This window comes from Rhea americana, unplaced genomic scaffold (assembly GCF_003343005.1).
Source record: "Rhea americana isolate MKP2758 unplaced genomic scaffold, rheAme1 scaffold_1, whole genome shotgun sequence".
Classification (NCBI taxonomy): Eukaryota; Metazoa; Chordata; class Aves; order Rheiformes; family Rheidae; genus Rhea; species Rhea americana.
In genome coordinates this window covers 13,877,112-13,903,994 of record NW_028185038.1, presented here as the reverse complement: position 1 = coordinate 13,903,994, position 26,883 = coordinate 13,877,112, and the positions used below count along the sequence as shown (strand labels likewise).

Below are 26,883 nucleotides of genomic sequence, written 5' to 3'. Positions count from 1 at the left end.
AAAAAAAAAAAAAAAAAAACGTGAGGAAAGAAAGTTTAGGAAAGGTCTCGTCCCAGCGTGCTATGAAAATCTGGCTGCGCCGGTGTCGCAGGCTCACTGAGGGCGATGGGAAGGAGCTGCCCTGCTCCCCTCATCGGTTCCTGGTCCGGCACGGTTTAGTTCTGCTGGTGTAAGCGGCTCGAGCAGGAGCGGGTCCCGGCGCCGAGCATCTCTCTCGCTGCCCCGCGCCAGGTGCCCTTTCGCGACTGAGACGGTGACCGTCAACGCGAGGTGGCTGCTGCTTCTCAAGATCCTGATCTACRAAGCCGGTTTAAGGGAGCTTGGTATGTGTAAGAGCAACCGCAGCTTTAAGGACTTTATCTTGATTTTCTGTAATCCAGGTTCTTCAAGGTATGTTTTCTTAATGGCTTTTTTGTTTTAGCATTGCACCAAGAGGACGTAGTTGGAAATAGAGCTCTGTTGTTCTGGATCTTGTACAAAGGTGTAGCAAGATACAGTCTCCACTTCAASAAACACAAAATAGGCAAGAAATGTGGGTGCTTTGTCCGGTTTCTTTAATTTTACAAGGATTCTAGAGCTTTAACAATAAAGTCTCAAAAATGTAAGTAGCGTGTTTCTCCTTTCCCCTTGCTTTCATGRTGAAGGGAGCAGAAGGAAAGACTTATTTCCAAACTCCCTTAATAAAGCTTGAGTCTGTGTCTTAACAGCTTTTTGCAATTTCTGGCTTAGGCTAATAAAAGGTATTWTTTTAAGACTCTCTATAGATTCTTGACTAATGCATAATTGCAGGTGGACTTTGCTGTACAGGAACAGTTACCTCTTTATAGAATAGTCACTGGGGTTTTTCTCTTGTCTTTATTACTGCTATGTAAGAGGAGAGCTAGTGATCAAACAGTAAATTGTTGATCACTTATAACTCAAACTAAGATGCTAATTATTGCTCAGAAAAGGAGTAGATTTTTCCAGCAGTGTCCTCTTAGTCAAGGGTTTGTTTCAGTTTTTTAAAAACTTAGAGTGGATGAGTAACAATCAAGTTTCCTTGAACAGAAGTACAAATAATGGTTGAAACTGRAAAGGAACAGGGTAATTCTGCATTATGTCTCTCTACTCTGTGAATAGTAAAACTGTTCTCCTCCTGTAGGTCGTCGTTGCTTTTTTCTTGTTTGTATGCATGCCTCGGAGAGAAATATTAACCAAGAGTGTTGGCAGAGAGGCTCGCTGGTTGGATATAGTACCTGAAACAACTTAACTCTTTAGCTGTTGACAAGGTCTCGGGCTGACTGACCTTCTAAAATATTGGAACATCAGAATAAAGGAGGATATAAATGTGGTTTTCAGAGCTAGTCTGGAATAGACTGTCAAATACTGTTGTCAAGTCCCTTTAATTTAAAAAAAAGAAAGGAGGAGATTCTGATTTTCAGAGCAACTAGCTGCTTCAAGATACCCCTCTCAATTAAGTGTGTATTGGTTATCTCTRTCCTAATGAAAGAACAGAACAAGAAGTTGCTGCTTTGTTTTGCTGGTGCTCTTTTCAGCTCTACTTGAGTTGACAGACCTCTATRTTATGGTACAGGAAAGAAATGAGCATTAAAGTAGCTCCTTTTTAAGGCAAACCTCTCTGCTTTGTGCTTCAGATGTCTTCTGCCCTCTTCCCTATTCCATCACAGTGCTTACCAACAGAAGTGCAGGAAAGCAACCTAAATCCAGCTGTGAGACTGACATGGAAGCTCTAAGGCTGAAAATTATCTTGCCTTCTTAAATACTTTGTAAACCAGGATTTGCTTCACCTTTGCTATGACTGTGCCATTAGAGTTACATATTGAAACCTAAACCCCAATGATGCTACTGTAATGAGACAGAAGTTGGCTAATTACAGAGAAGTCTATGCCTAAAATTGTTGATGTGCACTTCATATTTCCAAAGCGTTGGTTTTTAGAGATGAATCTCCTCTGGTTAACATCACGGTGGTGCTAAAACAAGGAACTTAAAAGAATTGGGCACTTACTGAAATTTGCATAAGCATGTCTGAAGTCAAAGGAGACCTGGGTGTGTTTAAAACCCCATGTAATATTGGAATAGACAATGTTGTATATAGTTTTCCTTTTAAGCAGATACTGATCGTCAAATCTCAACTGTCTACTATGAGCAAGAGCCTTATTATTATCCTTGTGCAAAACATTAATCCAAAGAAAAGTAACTACTTGTCACTGGATATAGTTTTATTTTTAGTTGGAGCAAGGAGGAGTTCTATTACTGTAAATGCATGGGAAATGAGAGCACTTCAGGGATCTTTCTCTGTGTTCAACCCACTATTTTATGTGTGAGCCTTTGCCAGAGGCCTTCTTGGCTTTATGCAGCAGGATTCAGCTGAAGCTGCTGCTGATGCAGTGAAGTGGAGACACAGTTTATTTGCATTACACAAATCCTCTCTTGAGGCTGGACCTCAATGTGCTAAGTGTCCTCAAATCCTGTAAGGTTAGGACAGAAACTTGTATTGGAGGCTCTAGTGTGTCTTTTTAAAAGAAGCAGCATTTCCCGAGCACTGGAGGGAGACTGAGGAGATAATGATTAGACTAAAATCTAGACTTTTGCAAAAGGTTTCTTGTCTTGTCTTGGTGTAGTCATCTTTGGTAGGTAAGGTAACRAAGTTTCAGAAGTATAGTGTCTCAAAACTAAAAAGGCTATTCTTGAAAATCCAGAAGGACCAGGTAAGAATGAAGCATATGATATTGAGCCCTCTTTTTGCTGTCTTGAGGCTTGGATGATTTTGGTCAAAGATGCAACCTTAAGCACTGTTTTTAAGCAAAGCATGATCTGGAATATTCAGTGTAACAATTGAGTTATTACTTAAAGGAGGTGATAAAAATGTTGGTTTGTGATTGTTTCCTTTCTCTCTAAGTGGATTGCTGTATTTAATTTAAGATCCAGTTCAGCAAACTGTTTAAGCATTTGTTGAAGTATCCTGGTAAAGTCAGTTGGATTTAAGTTTTGCTCAGTTGGTGCCTTACCCATCTAGTTCTTCAAAAACTTATATATGAAGGATTAATTATTTTACTGTTGGCAGCTTTTGCACATTCTAGTGAAAGCTGCATGAATGACACTCAGTGTGTTTCTTAAGACTGACGATCTTTGTTTTTAATTTTAAAACTAACGGATTTTGCAGCTCTCAAGTCCATGGAGGAAAACCTGGAAAACTGTCATAAATGTGCTATAAAAACCCGTAAACCAGAAGGTTGGAGAGCAAGTATTGGGGATGCTTGCAYTAAAGTCTCTGGCATTCTGGGAGCCCATATGTTTGTTAGTGCTTTTATTTAAGTTGTAGTTTGCATGTCTGCAGCTGCCGTAGGAGTGTCCAGAGTTTCTCCTTTGCTAAATGCTGTTCAAACAAACTCAACATTCACTCGGAAAATCTCAGTCAGGATTGATATCTAAGTGTATACAGGAATGCTACACGCCTGGCTCTGAGGACCATGCTGTATTCCTGCTTGCTTGAAACGTACTATAGTAACAGTCACTCTAAACAAGAGCAGGACTTTTTCCTGGTTACTGGATGTTAGGTAGCCRTAACTTTGTTCTGGACCGTCAGAGGTTTCGTGTGCCCACTAACGTGATGCACATTCCTTACCTGCTAATGTATTTTAGTAGGATGGTAAACATCTCTGTTTCTGATCTGGAGAATGATCAGAATTGAACTGCGTTGGCCAGTTTTGGCTGACCTCAGCTCATAAATACTGAGCTTTGTCAGTTGTTCCTTTTTTTTTTTTTTTTTTTTGGTAGTGAAAAATATAGGATTAAGCAAAGCAGTTAATGTGTTCTAAAATTGACTGGGCAAAGTGCACCGAGATACAGTACTACTGTGAGTTGACCTGAGAACAGCTTATAAACTTTACTGTTTGATTTTTAGGGGTTTTAGGTTATTAGATACAAAGATATGTTCCCTGTTCTAGGAAGCCCCTGACTGTAACTTGCAGGAGGCTAAATGGCTTATTCTTATTTTCTGCTTGCTACATTTTATCTGTTCTTCCTTAAGCATCCACTGCTGGTATGATACAGGTCTCTGATCTGCCCTGTACTATCGTTCTTACAAAAATCTATCCTACAATAAGGTTTTGAATACTTCCAGATGTTTTCTCCCATGCATAACTCTCCAAACTCAGGTACTGCTACTGGGTACAAGAAGACTGAGAGTGTGCCTAGAGCTAAGCGTGTGCGTTGTGTGTGTGTGCATTGGCATGTGTGTACAGCTGACAGGAGAGAAACTTTGAAGTCCACTGGCAGTTCTTCTGTTTGAGCTGTATCACTGAAAAATGGTTGTCCAACACCAGTAAAATGTGTGCATGATGTAAAATCTACATTTAGAAAACTAGCTTAAGAAACTTCTTTGCAAAGATTGTTCTGGAGATTCCATGTATAACGGAGAAAGATGATGATTAATATTGTGCCCTTCTGGATGCATGACAATTCCGTAAAATCTGTAGACWGTATTTACTTCAATATGTTGTGCTGTAAATGGGGTGATGCTTTACGTTTACTGTCTTTTTGGCTCCTGGCTTCTGTAATGATTGACTTTTGGCTTTTGAATGTCTTCTATTTTTTTAATGGAATTGATCTTTTGCTTATTAAGCTAGTCCTCAAGCAGGATTATTAATAAACATTTTTTTCACTTTCCTCCTCCTAATTCAGGAATCCCAATCCTCTCTAAATATTCTCCACTGAAGGTTAATTTTAGCAATCTTAGTCAGAAGAACTATTTAAAAAAATTGTATAAAAGACCTTATAGGAACTTTATGCAGTCTCTCTGAATTACGTACCTTTGTCAAAGTAAACTGAAATTATTGGAGGTCAAATGCAGCGTTAACTTCAGAACATTTCGATTTCCTCCGCCTAGCCTGTGACTAATGGTTGTGATTTGTGCATGATGTTGTTTTAAATCTTCYGCGAAGGCTAGCTCTGGAGTGCCTGGGAAGTGATCACTTGCACCAGTAGAACCACAGCTGCTCAAGGATGGGTTTTATGTGAAGATTTGGGGTATTCTTGCCAAATATTATGTTCCTGGAAAACTTCTGCACTCTTGTATCATGGTCRGTTTTTTAATCCCTAATGGTACAGGCAGAACACTTTTTAATAACAGTATTTCTATAATATGTATTGATTAGGCCAAGAAACAGATCCTGTGGTGAACAGCTTCCATTTTTAATGCCTCTCTGAAGGTCAAGAGGAGCAGCTGCCTGTTGTCCTGCTGTTCTCCCTCTCTGAGGATGGTTGCCTTATTTTTGAACCCTTGCTGGTTACTGAGGCAATCCCACAGAAACGCACTGTGGGGTCTTTTTGAAGTTGGTTAGATTCTTGGCTACTTCTGTCCTAAATCAACACTCTTTCACTTACTTAACAGAGGGGACTTAAAACAAGTGAGAGGGCTTCTGCGTTATCCATGGTTAGAAGGGAATTTGTCTGTAAAACATGCTGTGTATTGTAGCAGTGTTGGGAAACGTCAAAGCAGCTGTCACCGGTGCTAGATGCTGTACAAATCTGTAGGACTAGCTTCTCCCTTAAAGCATAAAACCATAGCAAAGGGGATAAGAAATAATATATTTATGTGGATGAGAAATAGCCTTGTTGATGCATATTCTTAAAGTGTTTAAAAAAATAGTGTGAAAGGTGTGCTTGTTTTTGTTTCTCCCTATTTGCAGGCTCAGTCTATTGCACTGCTCCCAAGCTTTTTCTGAAGCAAGTAAAACTTCTAAAGAAGTAGGAGGTGTACCGCCTAGGTGAGATGTACCACCAAGGCAGGATCATCACCATAGTGTCTACTGCTTAGAGGCTCCTGCCTAGCTGCGGTCACTGGGTTTATTCACTGTTCAGGAGCTTTGTGAAACATCAGAGCAGGAAGCAAAGCAATTCATCATTATTTAGAACTTCTGGCCTTGTTTATCACTGCTGAATCTGGGTATTCCCTCTGTCCTGTACACAGATAGCCCRCTGAGAGGCTCAGACTGGTTCTGCCAAGGTTTTGCCATTGGAAAAAGCAGAACAGTACCCTTGTACTTTCTTTTTCCACAAAGTCAATTGGATTAAAGTCTTCATTAGGTTAGTCTTTAAACTGGAGCCTTGGCTCTGTAGTCTAGACACAGTGAGCTATGATCTCTTGTTATGAAAGGTCTGGAGTAGTGTATAAAATGCTCACAAAGAGCTGTTGAGTACGGTTCTAGAAATCTAGTCGTTGTCTGTAATGCATCATTGAAGGAGAGAACAAACATGGCAYGTTCAGCTTGTATTGGCACTCCTGGAGGGAAACTGAGGAAGCTTCTTAAAAGTGCCAGTGAGAAATAATACTTGCCTTATGTCAAGCATCATAGGAATGACTTGCTAGGAGTTGTAGGAATATTTGCTTCTTGCTGGTTCCTCCTTGGAAAGATGCTCTTCTCCATCTATACATCACCTGGAGAGACATAGGAAGAAAACCAAAGTCAGTGAGTGTCCTCTGTGAACTTTAGAGGGGGCCACGATTTTCCACTGATAGTGTYGCCTTCTAAAATTGTTGCTTTCATTTATGTACTACCATTCTGGGCCCCAGAGTGTTGGTAGTTGGAGTTGGAGAGTTGGTAGTGTTGGTGTTGGAGATGGAGTCACTTCTGCAGTTTTAGGCTTGARTGGCTTTTTCTCTAGTTTAGTTTCCTGTAACATAGCTTTTTGTTTTGAGCCTGGGTATATGGCAACCAGAGCTATAGCAGCTGCAGCACTTGCTGTAGTGTATGCCTCTCTTGTGTGATTATGAACGTCATGACTGAGAGCATGTTTCTACCTCTGCRGCATCACAGAAAGACCGTTATCCTGAGGATGCATTGTAATTATTTGTAGCTAACGTTATTAGTAGAGAAAGGAAGGATGTTCTTTCTYGTGTGAAAGCAAGCCGAAATCTTAATTGTTAGACTTAACATTCCTAGGAAGGTCTATCAGATCCTTTTGTTGTGGAAATCCACTGCTCTGTTTGCTTGGGTTGTGCTCRTAAGACTGGCAGGACTACTGCCTAGCTACACTGCGTGGGAGTGTTCCCCTAAGGCACATGTTGGTGTGGATGAGGGAGTGCTCATAGGTACTTCTGGTAATGTCGTAGCGCTCTCCGGGGAGGAAGCGATCAGTAGGGTGGAATTGTTGCTCCGTATTGGTAGATGTTATCTCCCTGCTGTGAAACGCCGATCAGCTTACCAAGAGGCTCTGGTTTCCCAGCCCTGAGCTGGCAGGGCTAGGGAGGAAGGAGAAATAATCCAATTGAATTGGAAATGTGGACTTGACTTTGCTTCTCATGTCACCTCTCAAACCATAATAAAAGGAGAAGTGCTTGGGAAGCAGGACCATCTCATTTCATTTGTATAGGGTCAGGGTAATGCTATCCAGTTGCCAGCTTGTTGCATTTAACATGTACCTCAGAACTGACTGTTTTGAGGAATGTGTCACTGCTATTTCCTAGACAGGGTGGTTGGAAAGAAGGGCTGTTAAAGAGCAAAGTATTTCACTCTGTGGTATAACGCAAGTTCATGTTGCGAAGGATGTCTTAAAGTTTTGGAGCGAGATGAAGTTCCCCTTTCCTTCCCTCCCTCAGTTTGCACTGTTACAGCAAAAGGGTGATTTTTGTCTTTGTGGTGTTGAGAATGAAGGAAAAAATTCTGCTAGTGTGTTTGGGGAGATTGTAACAAATTAGAGAGATATTACAAAACTGAACATTAGAATAGCTTTAAAAAACTGGTGGCTTCTGCCTCCAGTATATGCTGGTGCATGTGTCTGTTCCCCTAAGCCTCTTCCAGATGTGCAAGTGCTGTTTTTTTTTTTTTTCATGGCTGAGTGAAATAAAAGCTCTATAAGCTTTTAAAATGCAAGTTTGCTATGTAATGTGATGGCATAAAAATGGCACTCCATTCTGTGCATGGATTTGTTCAGCATAACTCATTTGTTGGTGAAGTGGTTTTAACTTCAACTGTGCTGGAAAATGAGTGAGATTGTTTCCCTCTTGTGTCTGATAAATAGAATTCTTGCCTAAAAGCTCATAAAAGATGAAGGTGTTGAAGCAGAGTCAGTTGGTCTTTCAACCTGTGAGATCTTAATCTTAATTCTGTTAATGATGTATCATAATGGAAAACACAAACTGAATCTGTATGGCAGATAGGTATGTAGGGTCCTTGTGTATGTAGGTGCTTATAAAATGGAGATACCTGATTTGGAGGTGTGCAAGGTGGGATACAGAGCCCTGCTATATCAGATTTTGTTCACTCACCATTTAAGATAAAAATAAGATTCTTTTTTTTTTTTTTTAAGATGCCCAGAGGTGGTAGACATGTTCTAGTCCAGTGAACATGTCTTTTATTTCCTTGCTTAGGATCTTTTCTTTTACTATTTATTTTCCTCCTCCCTTTAAAGTATTTTAAAAAATGAATTTAAATATAACACACTGTTCTCTGCTTTCAGAAATGAATACGGCTTACAGCCATATGTAGCATGCTGATGACATTCTGCGCTGCATCGAGATCCATAAATCAAGAGGGTATGATGCCTAGAAATCTCCTGTCAGACTTTTCTGAAATGGCATCTGAAATCTCTCCAAATCATGTGCTTGGAAGTACAGAGAGGAGTGACAATGTGGAGAATCACAGCACCCAAGCTAGGTGCAGAAATGTTGCCTTGGTAAGTGTTTAATGAGCCTTAGTGCTTAATGATGCAAGTTACATCGGTAGCTTGGTTTGCATCAAAGTATTTTTTTTTTTTCTTAAATGTTGATCTTTGCCAATTCTAGTCTTGAATGGTTGGTTGACATCTTGGTCACTATACAACAGAAGGTCAGAAATAACTGCTGTGATCTGATACGATGTTGTCTTAGTCCGGTCTGATTGTCTGTAGCCTGGAGAGCGCTGCTCTCCGGCCTTCGCTCCCCCCAGAGCGGGGCATGACACTTAGGAGCACATGTTGCATCAGGCAGCTCAGCGCAACTGCCAGTACGTGCTGTGGAGTTCAGTGAGCATCTCTGCCCTCACTTGCATCAATAGCTTGTAAATGGATCTGAGGATAGTGCTTGGTTCTTTGTGCTGTTTCTTGCTTAAGCTTTTTGTTGACATTTCTGAACAAAGGTCTCAGCTTATTCCACCTTTGTATAATTAGGTGAGTAACAAATACATCACCATAGACAAAGCTGTCTTCACATTAGTGAATATGAGTGTGGCCATTTAAATAGTATGTGAGTAACTGAGGGAGTAGGATGCGCTTCTGTGTTTTTCCAATTAGCAGGATGATTCAGACAATGAACTCAGCAGTACTATTTTGCCCTGTGACAGACCAAGCCTAGAAAGCAGGTATATTTTTTTGCATGTTTTCTGATTATCATGGCAATTTGGAAAGCATCCATTTTTAACTGAGGAAAGGCCACTGCAGTKAACATGCTTTTCCTGTGTGGAAACCTAAATCTGTCTTGCATAGAGCATTGAATTAAATTGTTTTCATATTTTTCCCTCTGCCATYCCTCCTAGCTTCCTTTTAGTAGTTTGCTGCTACAAAGGCATAAGTGCTGAAAATAAGCACACAATTTGATACCTGTATTTATCTGTCTACCTCAGAAGTGCTTAGTATTTCATACTTCTCAAACATTTTGGTAACTGGAGGTAATTCTTAGAAACAACCAAAAAGGAACATCCTAATAAAAATATTATTCCTTAGTTAATATTTTGCTGTATCCTTCTGTTTGTATTGCTAGTTAAAACACACAACTGCTAGTAAGTTCAGTCCCTTAGTTGTTTCTGATCTGCCATAGAAACAAGTCAGGAAGGGTTGGAGGTGGAGGGAAGAGCTAGCTATACTATTTTTGACTTGGATATTCACAGTATGTTGTTTATTATATGGAAGCCGATTGAATTTTAGAGTTGCAGTGGGAGGTGCATTTCTTYAATAAAGAATTACAAGTTAATTTTGTGCAGTACATTGACTCTAATATTCCAATGTCTCAAGCTAGTAGCCAATTTTGTTTCCAGAGGGTTATATTTTTAGCTGTGATAGTGGGTATCAGACTGGTCATTCAGAAAATCAGTACTGAATAACCAGGTGATGTATAAATCAGCATGTTGTGCAGCTGTGTACTGAGTCTCCTGTGTGAGGAAGTGACACAGGTTACCTTAATCTAACTGAATCTTGCCATGTGATTAAACCATGTGTTGATGCATCAGCTAGAATTAGAAACCTTTCCTAATCTGTAATGGAATGGTTTGTTGCTGGAGTAAAAGTTGGCTGCAGGTTCTAGCAATTCCCATCAGACTTGTGCATCAACTAAAAGAGTTCCCAAAGTCTGTAGTCCTGCAGCATGTCTTGTATGTGCTTGTGCATGCAGAAACTGAAGCATATGCTGAAAAGATTAATTCTAGTGCCRCAGATCCCTTTCCATGACATCAGTAGAAACTCTTCCAGCAGCGTAGTGGGTGGCAWGGCTGATAAGGCAGAAGGCTAGCATGTGTGGAATAACAGATTGGGCAATGGGGACTCATTTTCACTTGTTGAGTAGAGGAGGGAATGCCCTGCTCTCCTAGGTTTCTTTGGATTCAAGAAGGGGATCCATTGCCTGTATTTCAACCTATTTTCCCTGTATATTCAATAAAAAGAGAAACACTGCTCCTGACAGCCTCTTCAATAAAGCTATAATTTCAACTTTGAGTTGGAGGGGGCAGTTTATGACGAATAAAATGCAAAAGAAATTCTGCCAGATGTGGTTGAGTAAATAGATCACAAAAAGGAAGTGAGAGGCRCTAAAGATTTGAATCTTAAAGCTGTATTGTTCTGCTGGCAGATACCTTCTACCCGTGCGGGACCATGTTCCAAGAGACGTTAACTTCTTGCTTCCTTAGCTTTGTTATAAAGATCCAGAAGGCGCCCAAGTTTTGATATCCTAATGATATAGGAAGGGGTAGGTAAGTTTGCATGGACAAATCATTTCCTGTTAGAGCAATTGTGAGAAAGGAGGTGTATCAAAACAGTTTTTCAGGCACACCGGATTTTTCTTAGGTCTGAAAAGGAAACAAATATAGACTTATTGGTCTCTTCATTTGTCACTTCTGTGGATCTGTTCAACTAGAGACACAACAAGGAAGTTCAGGGTTTATTTTGAATTCTGGTTATGGCCTTGCAAAGGGTATAAGTGCAGCGGTGTTTTTATGGCTTGCCCATTTGGGCTTCTTATTTCATTACAAGAAAGGGATTCTTTGGCTTTTTGGAGTGTCAAGCTAGATTAGTCACCAAATACAACCTTTGTATTATCTCTRTGGAATTCAAACACATTCAGAGAAGTGATAATGGAGACAAACAATTGGACTGGCTCTAGCCCACTCAGGCAGCTTAGAGTTGCTTTGGCTGTTGACTATTCTACCTACTGCGTGTCTACACTGGTGTTAYGTGCTGTGAGACTGGTTATCAGTTTAGGAATGACTAGGAGATGAGCATCAATTTCCATGAGCTGAAGTGGGCTTAAAACAACAGAATTAAATCAGCCTGGTGTTTGCCAGTCAGCTGTTGTCAATTCAGTTTCATTTTGCCAGTTTTCTCAGCTTCATCTTCTACATGACTGTGCTTTGAGTCARTCTTTGACAATAGTTGCTGTCCTTAAAGCAAAATACTATTTTTGAACTGCAGACAAGGTGCAGACAGTCTTTTCGATCTTGTTTGCAGTAGAATTTTTCTATATAAATGATAGATGTTCAGGTCTATTTATGCTGCTAAATTTATCACTGCARATGAAGACAAGCACAAGTAAGATCTTACATTTGGATGGGAAGAATGCTTGCACTGATGGGTTTGTCTTCTGCTGTCACTTAGGGTCTCTTGCCCCTTCTTCTGTATCTTATGACCATAAAAGTTCTTATTTGTGAGAGCACAAACTTATATGCATCGCCTGGCCTTTTCTTAATAAAGCTGATGTCTAAACATATCCTTGGCAAAGGCATGAGAGAAGTGTGCTTTCTCAGTACATGGAAACAGTTGCCCTATCCGASTGGGAGTATAAACAAACTTACTCTATTCTCCTTGGGAATTCTGACTTCTAAAAGCCATTCTTGAATGATATTTTCTTACATTGCTCTAAGAATTAGCTTGCAGTGAAATACAAGTGCAGCAATTTAAGGACGCATAATGTGGACATAAAACTGGGTCTTAGGTTTTTTGGAGCCATTTAACTTGTTCCATAGACCAAGTAAGCACAGGGTGACTTCTTTAAGCGAGGCCTCCTTTTTCACTGCTTCGSTCTGTAATTGTATTGTGTATCTATCCTCAGCAGTGAGTAACTGCTGTAGTTTTTAGGTGTGAATAACATGCTAAGACAATAGTGTCACCTGCTGAAGTCATACCAGAAGGTGCTGGGTGCACCTTAGATGAGCTGTGCTGACTGGGGACTGCATTAGTAAGAATTTTATCAGTGCTTTGGATCTGCTGATATGACTTCAGTCCTTACCTTGCTTATGTGGACATGTCTTACGAGTGCTGTGAGTGTTAGTGAACTCATTATTACTGTCAACAGACCATGCTGTACTATTTTTATTTTTTTTATTTTATTTTGCCTTTTGTTCAGACAGCTGCTCAGTTAATGACACTGTTAGTCACCACTTTCGGGGTGGACTTGACTGCCAGGATTTGGTCAAGTGACTGTTTTGGTTACTGATCAGATGGCTGAGATTGGAAGACGTTTGGGACTCTAAAAAGGCATCTTGCTTATAATGGGCTTACTTTTTAATTATAAGCCAACTTATCGAGCAGCAGTATGGTATTCCATCTTTCTGATAGCTTTGCATAGTTTGATTTCCTTCTGTTTGTTATTCTTCAAACCAGCTTTCTTTGCAGTKCTGTAGCTCTAGCAAGACATGATACCCGGTTACTGGAAACAGCTTATCTTTACCACCTCTTATAGTACAGGTGATACTTTGAACATTGGTTAAATAAATATGAAAAGCATCTGTCTGAGTAGTTTGATCTGACTCAGTGTCCTGTTTCACACTACTCAGCCGTTTAACTTGGGTTCATTTTGCAGTTCCAATGTCCCTTGGAGCCTAGAAATTAGTTGCTATGACCTTTATCCTTTTTGGATCAGTATGGATAATTCAAATGCAACAGACTTTAAGTGCGCTTTATTGTTATATCTTTGTCTCAGCCTCTCTAAAGAGGTCCTGTGATTTCAGAGTGGTTTTAGGAATTACTGAGAAAGGACAGCTGCTATGTGTGTTGAGCCAGTGCTTTTGCCTTCCCAATCTGAGGATGACTCCTCTTATAAAATGCATGTATATTTAGTTGTTTTTATTTTTTCTCCCCCCCCTCCTTGCTACTGATATTCTGCAGACTTTATTGTACTACAACTTTTTTCATCATGTCCAAACACTTCACCTGATAAAGATGCACAAAAAATGAGAATTTTTCTGACTGATTACTTTCTAAGGATACAGCTGTCCTTTGGGCTGGTGGCAGCCATTCATTACAGGGCATGGAGAGAGCCATGCTTCATCCACTTTAAATTGATATTAATATGAATGACTTTGAAGACGTGGCCTTTGGAAAAATAACTGAGTCACCGTTGCTAGCAGCAGGGCAAGAAGTCAAGAGGAAGATGAGCTTGAGGAGCACTTGCTCTGGATCCTGSCTGCAGAATTGGAGTAAAGATTCTGTCTTCCAGCAAGGAGTGATGCCTTGCTGGAAAAAGACAGGCAGGTGTGAATGTTGCTACTGCRTCACAAGGGGTGCAGACTACTTTTAGGAGATATAAATGGCATCACTCTTGTTTCAGAGCATGTTCTAGCAGATGTTAGGTTGTTCCAGAACGTGGGTAGCTCTATCTTTAACCCTCTCTGATCGGCATCCCTGAACTTCCAAAGCAGCCATCCCAGTGCTCTGGGACTTCCTTGTTCAAAGGAGACATCTACTTGTCTCTCCTCCAGTGAACTCAGAGAAGACTTGTTATAGTGAAACTGCTGATCAACTTTTTACATGTTAAAATACATACAGGGCTATGGCTGCCTACCACCCGTTCTTCCTCATTTTTAAATGTTGCCTACCCCATTCTTTCAACCTTCCTGTGAAGTTATACTTCTGGTGCTTTTCTTGCTTTGTTCTGGACCCTGTCCAGCCTGTCTGCCTCCTCTCCAAGTTCAACGATTGCATCTAACTCTGCTCTGAGTGAGGATGCGATGCTGTTTTGTCACCCTAGTTAATATATCCCAGAATGACATTCGCATACCTGAACAGCACTGATTTCCGTTCCCCCTTTAGAGCAGATCTTAAACTGACCTGCGGATCCTCTGCCTTATATTGCCGCTTGGACAACTATTCATTGCTCTGCATCTGCATGCTTGTGGCTTTTCAATTGAATTTCATCTTGTGGACTTCCAGCACTTTGATATGGTCCATAAAGATCTTATTCTGCCCTAACCAGTTCTTGCAGCAGTGTATTCCAGAATAAGGGCATCAGCAGATACTAAACTAATTCTCTACCTTGTTAGTGATGCATCAGATAAATGCAGGAGTAGGGATAAATCTGTTCAGGGCTCCTTTTGTTTCATTGTCCAATTTTGGATATATCGTGCTATTCCTCAAAAATAACAATTTCTTCACTTCCACCTCTCTTCCCCCCAAATTATGCAGCTGTTTCTAGTAATTTAATTTAGGCTTAGTTTCCTTCTCCATCAGTGAGTATCTTGCGTGGGACCATGTCATAAAGGCTTCAAATCAAAGTCTATTATACCTTGTGCTTATACCTATCAGCCAAGTCAGTAACATTCTCGGGAGAAGTTAGATTGTTGTGAAATGACTTGATTTTGTAGAAACTGTGTTAGTGGCTTTTTTTTTGAAAGTCCTTCCAAATTTTCCTCTGTGTTTTCCCAAAACAAAAAGTGAAAAGGAAAAAGAAATTACAAGCTGATCAGCCTAACTTTAATGACCAGAGAGATATCTCTAGCACTGTTTTTTTAAGTATGTTACAACTGATTTTAATCAGTCTCTTACGACTTGAATTCTAGCTTATTCTTGAAATTCTTAGGTAATTTTGTTTCAGCAAAGCATATAATCAACAGGTCCTAACTGACAACTACTATGAAGCTCACGGGTACAATTATGTTAAAATAAATGGAAGAAAACAGCATTCAATATTATAGTCCTCTTTACCAAATGAAATAGCATTATCAAAATCATCAGATAGTGGGTTGTAAAGGAAGTACTTTTGGACACAGCGCACAATTAAGCTAGGGAACTCATTGCCACAGAATGCTGTGAATGCCAGCCATTTAAATGGGCWGAAACAATAAGATGAATTAATGCTAAAAAAGCTCATTAAGGGCTATTAAATACGCAGATGCGGATGCAACTGGGAAGTCCTTAAGCCATGTATTGCTGAAAATTGAGAGGATGGGGGGTGGAATATAAATCCATCCACTTCTAACAGCAGTGCTCTCCCCTATTCCTCTCCCTCCCCTTCCCCYCCATGCATCCATTTCTGGTGGCTGTCGGCAGGATACTGAGCTAAACGGACTTTTGGTCTGATCCTGCATGGTAGTTCTTGTTCTTATCTCTAATTCACTTGCCTCCAGCTGAAGCAGTGCAGCTGTACAATCCATTCTGTTTCCCTTTTCTATAAATATAGTCAGAAGTACTTTCTTTTTTCCTTGCTCACTGAAGCTTTTGTACCTGTTCCGATACTGTTCCTGCATGCAAGTGTGTTCTTTTTTGTTTGTTTGGGTTTTTTTCCCCCTCCTGAGTAGAACTTTCTACTGTGTTACTGGCAGGCTGGAATCTTAAGTGCTGCTCTGTTAGTCTCATCCTACCTATTGGAACAGTTTGCTCCCTTCACATTTTCTACAAAGCTTCCAGTCATTCCCCAGTTCTCCTCATGGCCCTGTGCCTAGGAAATCTTTGGCATTCTGAAATGATTGAATCAGTTGAATCCAGTGTTCTGGTGGTATTTTGCTAATTGAAATGTAATCGTTGGCTCTCTAGCAGTTTTCAGTCTTTTTTTAAAACTCCTACAGATGTCTTGGGTTTTTCGTTCCCCACTGTTCTGTTTTCTGTCCAAGCTGTGCAAGTTCTGGGTCTGGATGTGAAGTAAAAAAAAATTTTGGATGCATGTGAAAAGTTGTTCCAGGTTCTAGTGCACAATCTTTCATTCTGTTTCATCCCCTTTCTTCAAGGGCTGGTAGGTGTAACCAGCTTAGCTTCATTAAAAAGCTTCAAAATAATTGATCATGACCATAAGGAAGCTGGAGGAGCTCCTGGCTTCTCTTCCCCTGGAGAGGAGTTAGAGGCAGCTCAGCTCCTACTAGATGAGAACTGAAGTATGACAAAACAGCAAGTTTCATAACATACCTCAGTGTGAGCAGTAGAATCAGTGTTTTAAAGCTTTCTGTGGCCCTCTGATAGCCAGTGACTCTCTTGGACAGGTAGAAAAGGGATCTTTCCTATGAATCAGGCTCTCTTTTTATAACAACCTTGTCATAGTAGAACCTTTCCTGTTTGGCACGGACAGGAGATGTTTGGCAGCACAGAACTCTAAAATATTAATGCCAACTGAACATACTTGGCTATTTCAGCTTTTTGTGTCCCAAATTTCTCTGTCCAAGCAGTCTTTATAATCCTCAGTTAAGACACACTTTTCAAGCTTCAAACTTAGGCTGTCTTATGACACTAGCTTTTAAAGTGGGTAGCGTTACATGTGTGCGATTTAGTTTACGGGAGGCGCGTGTGTATTAAGAGTAGGGAGTTGGTGGAAGGTGTGAGGGGAACAGCTCAAGTAACTGAAAAGATCCTTCTCGGCCTCTCGAAACCCAGATTCCTCAAGCAGAAAAGAGGCCTGGAAAACCAACCCAGGAAGATGATCCGTTCCAGTATGTGGAAAATGGAGGTATTAGAAATAGACTCAGTAACCTTTATTATAACTGACACTACTCACCAAATAAAATTATTTCCCATCTTTCTGAAAGGTTCTGCTATAACTTCAGTAATAGAAGAGGGCTTTTAATAATACATCACTGTTCTTAGACCAGTGATTGTGAATAGCTGTCACTGCTTTATTTCTCTGTGCTCTTTTGGTCTGACCAACTTGAATACTGGTAGGTTTATCTTCAGTGTGCTTATAAAATGGAATTATTTCCCATCGTCACAACTGAAACATGCCTTTCCTGATAGAGTTTCTAGCTGAGTGGGATATCATGCGTCCCAGTGCAGTGACCTACCATAGCATTGCCCATTCTCGAGAGCTGCTCACTTTTCTTTCTGAGGAAATGTGGTGGTGTTTGTCTAGATCGCTTCTGTCATGTGGGTACTCTTCAAAGGGCTAAGTGAGATGAGGTTGGCCTTTCAAACCTAGGTATGCCACTTTCCACAGATACAACTGTAAAGACTTGGTAACCCCTTTCAGATCCTTCACAGAAAGGGAAATTGCTCATTTTGTCAAGATCAATGAGGTGTGGTAACTCTGGCCAATCCTTTTGCAAATCCTGCCTGGCATGGAAGCACTCAGTCTGAGGCACAGAAGCAAAGGGAACAAAGGGCTTCCAAAAGTCTTCGCTTCAGTTCATGTGCTTTGGCTCAGCTCTTGACCAAAGGACGTTAAGCTAATGTGGGAGCTGTTAAATAACTACACCACACTATGGATCTGCTGCCCCCACAAACGTCTTACCCACAACTTTTTTTTGCATGTGGCATTCTGGCTATTTCAATGAGCTGAGCCACAGCAAAAGTTTTTTTGAGCCCTGCTGGGCTCAAGTTAGAACTTACCTAACAAAGGCTCTTTTCCTGCCATTCTCACTTACTAGGCATAGCAGCTGTATGAGTATTTGGGTGGAGAAGGAAGGAGATTACAACATCCATTAAGGGAAAGAAAAGAAGGCCTGTCTTTCACCTTTTCAAGTGTAGCTGTAAAACTTTCCTTGGACTTTGAAAACTGAACTCTGCCATGTGATGGGTGTGAGCTGTGGAATACATCAGCCTTTGAAGTTAGTGCTTTAAATAACCAATTTCTAATGGCATCCAGTTTACAGATTTTGCAGCAGGTTTCCCTCAAGCTCTAGTAAGTTGCTATTCTACAGTGCATTTTGGCTGTTAAGATTCAGTTACGAGTACCCATGCCTCTACATGTATCTCTCAGCCATCGAACCATGTTCACCCTGATGACAATAAATCTGAGTCTCTAGAAACAGAGCTGTAGTATGAGATTCCTGAAACCAGGTTTATATTTCCCTGCAAGACCTCAGCCTTCTGTTTAATCCAAAAAAAAAAAAAAATGCCAGCCGTGACTGAGGACTGCAGGGTTCAGACGATTGCAACCACATGTAAGTGCCCCTGTCCTAAGATGGCTAAGAGCTAAGAAGGTTGAAAGACTGAGAGAGCTGTATTTTGTTCATTTATTTACAGGGAAAATGTTTGGCTGACCACAGGGGAGAAGACAGCAAAGTGCCTAAATGCATTTACTTTCTCATCCACAGTGTTTTAAGTGCTTAATTGCCACTTGGTACAATGAAGCGCTTCATAGTTCTTAATCTACAGACATTACTGTTCTACAGAGGGACATTGTTCCCATATTTAGTGCTGGGATGAAGGTAAAACTTGGTTTGCAGTAGGGTTTTAATTAACAGATAGAGTTGCACTTTTATTACTATTATTTTAAATTTTAATGTAAGGTGATTTGAACAGGCATAGTGGGTTTGAAGCTAGTTGTGCTGCCCTAGGGAGGAAGTGTTTATCTCTTAGGTGGGCAGGACAAATACCTTATTTGCTGCCCTTGGTGCCAGGTGCTCCATTGAAAAGCCTTGTAACCTGCATGCACAACATTATATCCCTGGAGAAGCTAAAAGCGGAGATGAGAATGGACTCTGTATTCTATTGCTTTGCTGGTGCCCTATTATTAACTTACTGATGGCAAAGTTCCCAGTATATGCATGGTGAGAGAGAAATGCAATCTAGAAAAGGGAAAAACTCACTTGCTTTTCAACAATACTTATTTGCGTTCCGGAGCTTACATAGCTCTCTTGGGTAAAAGTCTTTCCTGTATCCATTGTCTTAATGCAGTGCCTTTCCTAATCATTCTTTGTCATCTCCAAGCTTCTGGAAAAGTGAGTGTTTCCCAGGGTGTAGGTGGCATTGGGGGAAGTTTGCACACTGCTGCCTAGTCTCTCATAGCAATGTTACGTTAATCAAGTTAATCAAGAGCAGTGACTCATAGAAAATGAAGACTGGATAATTCAAGTGGTTATGTATCATTTCTGCACTTTATAGAATTGTTTCCTGCTGGAGAAGATARCTTGAGGCCCTCTACTGCTAGAGAATACATCTTCATATTTATTGTAACTTTTTTCTTTCTATAACTTTAAGGTAAAACGTTTATAAACCCTTTCCTTCTTTAATATTGCATTGATGTAATCCACCATGAAATTCTGGATCGTTTTGAGTTTGTAGTGGGGGAGGTGGATCTCGACTCCAGCTCTGCCTCTCCAACAGCAAAGTCCCTCTGATCCACAGCAGAAAGGGAAACCACGCGTTTGTTGGATTGTCCTGAAGGCACCCTTTTCATTGCAAGCTGCTCCCAAGACTTGTCCCTGAACCTCATCCAGCAGCTGAAATAGCTTATTCAACTTGGAGTGTGAAGAATCTATCTCATGATGTGTAAAGGCATAGACCTGGGGTTTTATCTGCTTTTATGATCTTTTTAGCCATCTGTCCTGTCCATCTCTAATGGACAGTTGTCTGTTGAACTAAAGCTAGATACTTTAACAGATGAAATATCTGACATGGTTCTTCAGCCAAAACTCATGCACTGTAAACTCCTGGTTTTTGTTGAACTGTAGTAGTCAAATGTCTGTTATCAGAGGGAAAGAAACAGAAAGCACAAGATGCTTCTCATGTGCTTGGTGCCTGTTGCATCCTTTCTCTTTTTATCTTTGTAAAGAGGCTGCTGTGTGTGTTACTTGCCTATAACTACACCTGAGGCTTTAATTTATTTGGCTTTTTCTCTTCCCCCCCCCCCCACATATACCCCCACTCTCCATAGGACGATGAGAGTCTGAAATACTTAACTCACGAAGAGAAGGATGTTCTCATGTTCTTTGAAGAAACCATAGATGCCTTAGATGATGACTTGGAGGGACCAGTCCTACCTGACAGTGGCATCCACTCTCAGTCTCCAAGGTCGACAGAAGAAAATGTCTCCAGTCATTCGGAGACTGAAGATACTGTTGACTTAGCGCAGTCTACGCCTGACAGTAGTGACCATGAAGGCCCTCCTACCAGAGATGAAGAACCAGGTAGTGACACACCTTGAAAGTGAAGCTTTCCTTGTAACTTAGCCCTGGCGTGTTCCAGTTCTCATCAGAACTAGCTAAAGAAATTCTCTGCCTCCTTTACTGTTTTTCTACTATGACTCTGTTACATGCCAGGAGTGCTAAGGAGTGTGATTAACTTAACATTGGGATTGAGGGGTTGCTGAATTGCTTCCTGTTGCTGTCTACAGTGCACAGTTTTTTCACATGGGGTCACACATGTGGTTAAGCTACTGGGCAGCTATCTCAATCTTCTACCCAGTGACTAGGTTGTAACAGAACTGAGTATTATAAAGAGTCATCACAGCAAGGCAGACTAGTTTTTATCTATTATCTTTTTTTTTCTTTAAAGACCTCTCAAGACATTATCAAAGGGCTTTAACATAGTGAATTGTTTGTAGTGATACTTTGCGGGGAACTTAAAGGCATGTGGTCCAATCCAAAAAAGTCTGTGACAAGAAAAGAAGTGTATGGCCTTTTTTCCCCTCACTGTAGAGTTGTCTCTCCACTTTTGGAGAGAGGATTTTTCAGTTAGTGCATACTCTGTTAGATAATGCAGCATCTCCTGGCTGTTGTAATCAAAAAAAAAAAAAATCATATATGAAGAAGCCATTGAACCACAGTGATGCCAACATGTAAATTGCGGGTTAATGGCAAAAGGAAGACTTCCAGCAAATACATCACAAACTGGAATTTGAACAGTAGCATCTCCTCCACGATGACATTGCTGGTAGCTGCAATAGTTTCCTCTGGCAGCGTGGGCTGAGTTTGAGTAGAAAGTTTGGGGGAGGAGAGTATTGGTGGTTGCTAATCCTAGTGAAAGAAAGCCTTGTATTCTCTTCTGTGTGATGACTTAATGAGATTATTGCTGTTTTTTTTTTTTTTTTTTTTTTTTTTTTAAGTGTTAGATGCTGCCTGGAGAACTGATAGCCCCAAGCCAACAGTATCTGCTGACCTTCCCTCACATCCCTCTGTACCACCACCACCAACACGTGAGATGCTTCCTCTTCCTCCTCCTCCACCACTTCCCCCTCCAGTGCAGCACCCAAGGCTGCTTCGCTCCATCCCCACTCCRCTCATTATGGCCCAGAAGATGTCTGAGCAGCAGATGGAGAGCCGGGTGTGCTTCTCCAGTGCCCTCAAAGAAGGAAATTCTGAAAGGAAGAAAACTCCAGTATCTAACGGTGATTATCTTGCTCCTCCTAAGCATCCTCCCCCACCAGCACCCAAACTGCACCGGTTTCCAAGTAACATTAACATAACCAATGTCAGCGGTAAAGAATTCAACAAGACTATTTCAAAGGCAGCAGTTAACGTGCAGGAGCGGAGAGCTCAGGTGTTGGCCAATATCAATGGAGGAGCCTTTCTGGCAGCTGAACTGGAGGAAAAGCTGCAGAAAAGTGATTTGTTGGGACGTAACAGGAGTTCTTCCTTAAGGGATCTCTCCTCTGAACAGACACGATACGAAGCCCTGACAAAACTTGGTCTAGTGAAAGGAAGGCCAGCTCAGGACCAAGTGGATCACGCTCCAGGTACTCGGCAGCTTGACGATGTGCAGCCCAAACAGGCAGATGCTGTTCCCAATGGATATCAGAACATCCATGAGGTTTTAAGAAGCGAGCCAAGCCCTTTCCTTCCTCTCAGCAAAACTTTAACAATCAAACCCGAGGTGACTCTTACTGCTAACAAGGTCACTCAGCAGAACCCAGCAAAAGGTTTTAATGATCATAAACAACCTAATCTAAACCTGGATATGAGGAGGAGGTCAGGTTCACTGCCTCGCCCTTCAGGTTTTCGATCCCAAGGGGTAACGGTAAGGTTTTCTGGACGTGGCTCAACGGAAGAAGCTAGAAGAGAGGCACTTCGCAAACTGGGACTCCTGAAAGAGACTGCGTAATCCACATGGGAAAGCTGTGGCAGTGGGGGGCAAGTCATAGCTTGGCTTTGTGCTAGAACAATCCCAACAGGATTGGGATTAAATGGACTGGAAGGAGGAGTCCTCTGCTTCAGGAAAGCTAAGGAGGCACTAGATACTGTAGTATGACAGCTAGTGTTTAACCCAGCAAAACTGACGTGTACAGTCATGGGCAGTGGTGGGTTTCAACCTTCCTTGCTACCACGATACTCAGTTGTTCTTTGTGACTATGAAGAATTTTATTTAAGTAATGCTGGACGATAGCAGAGGGCATCCTGTTTATGAAGTGTACAGTGCAGTATTGTTGTACATAGCAAATTGAATGGAGAATCTTCCTTTTGCTCTACCTTTCTCAAGCCAAAAACGAGAGCTCTTTTTGTCTTGCACATGTGTATATGTCTGTTCACTGGAGATCAAGATATGTCAAAACTGAACACTTTGACCAATGTGACCAACCTCTGTGACTGTTTGTCTTGTCTATATTATCCAGCTCTGCTTCCTTCCCTGCCCATGGTGAGATCTTCCCTTTCCTTGCTCTGTGCCCACTTGATGGAAGAGTATACAGAAGGCGATTTCCATTTTGACTTTCTCTTTGACAGAACGGCCCAAGCTTGGAGTTGGCGACTGCGTCATTCTGCCACTTAACTTGAAGTCTGTCTTTCCTCCTGGCCACCTGCTTCGTGGTCATGCTCTAGCAACCTGCTTGTCCAGTGAAAGGCACCTGATAGGCCTGAAGGATACGCGCAGCGCGTTGCTTTTAGCACTGACAGCCAAAGAGTCTCTTGACAATCTGTAATCCCAACTGTTCTGTACTGGTGATGATGTTACTAGCGGAGAAGCCATAGGAACAAGTTAACTTTGTACCAAATATGAGAACCTTAATGTCAGAAGGCTTACCCTTTACATTAGGGTTTGCAGGAAGAAACTGTTACTTTGCAAACAATATCCATACTACGCTGAACAGCTGTGATTAAGTTCTACTATTTCTAATAACTGTCTCATGATCTTCCCTGTGGCTTGAAAGCCCTAGCAGTCCTCTGTTCAGAGACAGCCTTATTGATTTTGCCCAGCCAATAAATGGTAGAAATTAGCCAAAACTCTTGCAGGTTAAGTGGAGTTACAGAACAGATCGGTATGTAAGAGTGTATAGCTCCTGAATGGTCTAAGTTGGCCCATTTTGCCTTTATTCCATAGATGTACTTTTAAAGATGGTCCAAAAAATATTTACATGTTAGTATGATTTTTTTTTGTATATGGCAAAGCTGCTCTTCCAGAAGAAAACTCCCTTCCCTTTTCTTTCATTCCAAAACCTCACAAATACTCATTTTAAAAACAAGATGCCAAAATCAACACCCTCTAAATTCCTCATTGTTACTCCCGCGTGTCTGAGAGTCCTCAAAATTTTTGCTAAAGGGAAAAAAACTTGCTTGTTCTCTGCACTTTCTCTGCACCTCAAGCAACCCCCTCTTTTTCCTCAGTAGCTGAGTAATAAGCCTTGGAAAAGTGGAGGGGAGTGGCTGTACAGAAACCAACACACCCTTCATACAAGAGCTCTGACATAACTGTGATAAACAACATTGTATTTCCTGTGATAAAGTATTTCAAACTTGCTGAGCTGTACTTGTAAATGAAGCTGTTGAGAAGGAAAATCTTTCCGTAATTGTGAACCTGCCTCAGAAGTTAGTGTGTGGTTTGTTTTGTTTGTTTGTTTGTTTGTTTTTAATTATCTGCTCGCTGCTTAAATTTTTAATTGCATCGTTATGGTATCTGACTCTTCTCTGTTACGTAGTTTTTCTTGTCCGCCTTCTCGCGGGGTAAGCGATCGTGTTCCTCGTTGTGACAGGCACACCATACGAAGCAGTTGGTAATTAAAAAACACGACCAGTCCTCAGCCTGGCCGAGCACTTAAGCGTGCATAGTCGAACGTGAGAAGTCCCGCTGAAACGGAAAAGACTGCATGCGTGCCGAAAGTAAAGCACGTGCTTTCCTAGGACCCGAGTCCCTGCTCTTAAACCAAGAAGATGAAGCACATAAAGCCAAGCACCCACAGCAGTGCTGCCTGCGACAGTCCCACATGTGGATAGTACGGTGCCACTCATCAGAGCAAATTTAAGTGTTCCATGACTTCCTGTGCTTTTAAATCCTGTTAAAGATAGTTTTACATTATAAACGTAAAGTGTGTACAAAGCAGTCTTTGCATCTAATCACTTCTTGCCAGTAACAAGCTCTTCTCATGAGTTGTTCACAGTTGAGAGTCTGTGCTAAGAAAAAATCCTGACACTAGTTGTTTCACTGAAATTCAGCCCTGCTCAATAACTGTGTAACTAACGCTATTTAAAAGAAATAATCATTTAGATGCTCAATAGCTAAAGCATAGAGTTGCAGTATGCTGAATGAGCTGGATCGTGTTCTTTCACCCTTTGTGTAGGGCTGTCTCTCCCACTGGTGGGAAGTGAGAGTTTCGGCTTCGTTAGATAAATCAGTCTCTGCCCAGTGAGGAGCTGGAGCGAGGTATTCATTGTGGCCCTTCACAGCAGCAACGTCCTGTTGGTAAAACCTTCACTGTGCCTGAAACTGTAGTAAGTAAAGCCGTGTACTATATGAATTTAAGAGTCTAGCTGCTAATAACCTATATATACATATATATATATATATATATATATTTAGCTCTATTTAGTGTATCTTATTTTGTGTGTATATGTTGCTGTGATTTTTTTTTTTCCCTCCGTGGTGTCAGAGGTCAATGTCTTGCACAAATCTGATAAATCATCTAATTAAACTGGGATAAAACCAATGGAATTATGGCTGATGGAAAGTGAAATTTCATCCTTTATCACCAGTGGCATGTATTTTTATTAGACAAGGGAGGAGAGATGTGATTTTTGAATAGCTAATAACAATTTAATAACCATCATCTTTGCAATTGTGCATCTGTGAGCCAAGGCTCAATCCTGCCCCAGAGGAAAAAGGAAAAAGGAGGATTATTTCATGCTCTTGTTAAGAGATTTGTGTTCTCCCTGCAGAGCTTGGGAACTGTGACCACCGTGTCCTCGCAGGAAGGAAGTAGCGTGCTGAACCGCATGTTAAATAGGCAAAGTCCCCTTCTCTTCCACCCTGTGTTTTGCAATAGTGAGAAGACTTTTTCCAAGAGGAATATTTAATACATGAAAGAATAGCAAGTCCTCTCTGTTTCCGTGCCTGCCAGAACGTTGCTGTATTTTATCATGTGTGAGTGTGACCATGCTGATATTAGTCTTTCTCATAACACGGGACAAAGTTTCCCTGAGGGCTATTTAGCTTTTGTGCATTTTTTCTTGCGTTTTTTCCCTTTTCATTTGGATACTTGTACATMGAGATTGCTAAGATCCTTCTGACCAAATAATTAAAGTGTTGGCTCTGGCATGCATTGCTATAGTTACTGCTGCCAATTAGAGCGTTAACGTAAAGGTTTCTTAATGAAATACTCATAGCTGAGGTGGTAGTTAAACTGGTCGTGCAGTTGTCCCCCTTTATGTAGGGAATGGTTTAGGGTCCAAATTAATGAYCTCTGATTTTTAAAGAGAAAAAGTCCTGCAGAAGAACAGGTCTCCAAGAATCACTGGCTTTTTTTTCTCAGATTCCCAAAGGTAACTAGTGCCTCCAGTAGAAGTAATGCATCTAAACTYCTCTGTGGCTTTAGTGTCTCATTCTTTATGCAGCTTGTCTCAAGTAATAAGCTTGATGGCAGAGCTGGGTTAAACCTTTCCCCTGCTCCCAAGTAGAACTAGGGGCCAGCTGAAAGCCTTGAAACAGTTGCACTATTTTGAAGATGAATTTTCTTAATTGCATTCATATATACRTGCTCCAAATACCAAGTATTATGTGTATTATAAAAGAAAAACTGGAAATCACTCTGGAACAAATATTAATCCTCATTTGCAATAGCTCTTTCCTCCCGGAGCAGAAATCTGTCTGCAGCCAAGGACACTGAAGCATCAGTTGTATCTGACAGACCATCCTTAAGCTTTCCAAGCCTGCCTCAGGGCTCTGATCCATGTCCAAGTTAGGGCATGTCAGCCGGGCTACAGCAACTCTCTGTATCCTCAGCCCGTAGGCAGTGCAAGATAACTCAGCTTGGCTTACTCTATAATGAAGGAAAGTTAAACCACGTTGCATTGCTTGTTGCTTGCTGTAGGATAAAACACCGCGCAGATGGACGGCTGTGGCTTTGGGAATAAGCTTTCCATGTTCTGATGAATCCTCTGTTGTTGAGCACCCATGCACTAGACAGTGYTAGAGTCTAAATCTATTTGGCATCTTACCTCAGTAATAAATGTTTTTTGAAAGCATTGGCCATAAGCACCATCCAGGAAAGCCTCGAGTCTAAAAGTAGATGATCGTGTCATCGACGACACTGTCTGGTTTTCTTTACTGCTGGCAGCACAAACAAAATGACGGTGATTTACAGCACTCTGAAGTGAACTCAAAACGTTTTGTAACTGAACCCACCCAGGTAAAAATTACAGAATGCATTCTTTAGCTGTCTGCTTGGTCATAATTATTCTTGGCAGAGAAGGAGCCCTGGTATCACAGATCAAACACAGCAACGAGCTCTGCAGTGGCTGCGCGGGATTGCTCACAGTTTGCCTCAGAGTCAGCTACAAGGCCAAGCCATTACGTTTCGGT

At 41.1% G+C, this 26,883-nt stretch overlaps 1 protein-coding gene across 1 annotated transcript; it reads left to right on the top strand.

Annotated features, from left to right (window-relative positions):
- The first annotated feature begins 30 nt into the window (after positions 1-30).
- PROSER2 (proline and serine rich 2) lies at positions 31-25,017 on the top strand. The gene is made up of 4 exons (XM_085299357.1): positions 31-323; positions 8,461-8,676; positions 20,036-20,288; positions 21,206-25,017. Exons 2-4 carry the CDS (start codon positions 8,491-8,493, stop codon positions 22,198-22,200), a joined length of 1,434 nt encoding a protein of 477 aa, XP_085155483.1. The 5' UTR covers positions 31-323; positions 8,461-8,490; the 3' UTR covers positions 22,201-25,017.
- Positions 25,018-26,883: the final 1,866 nt, after the last annotated feature.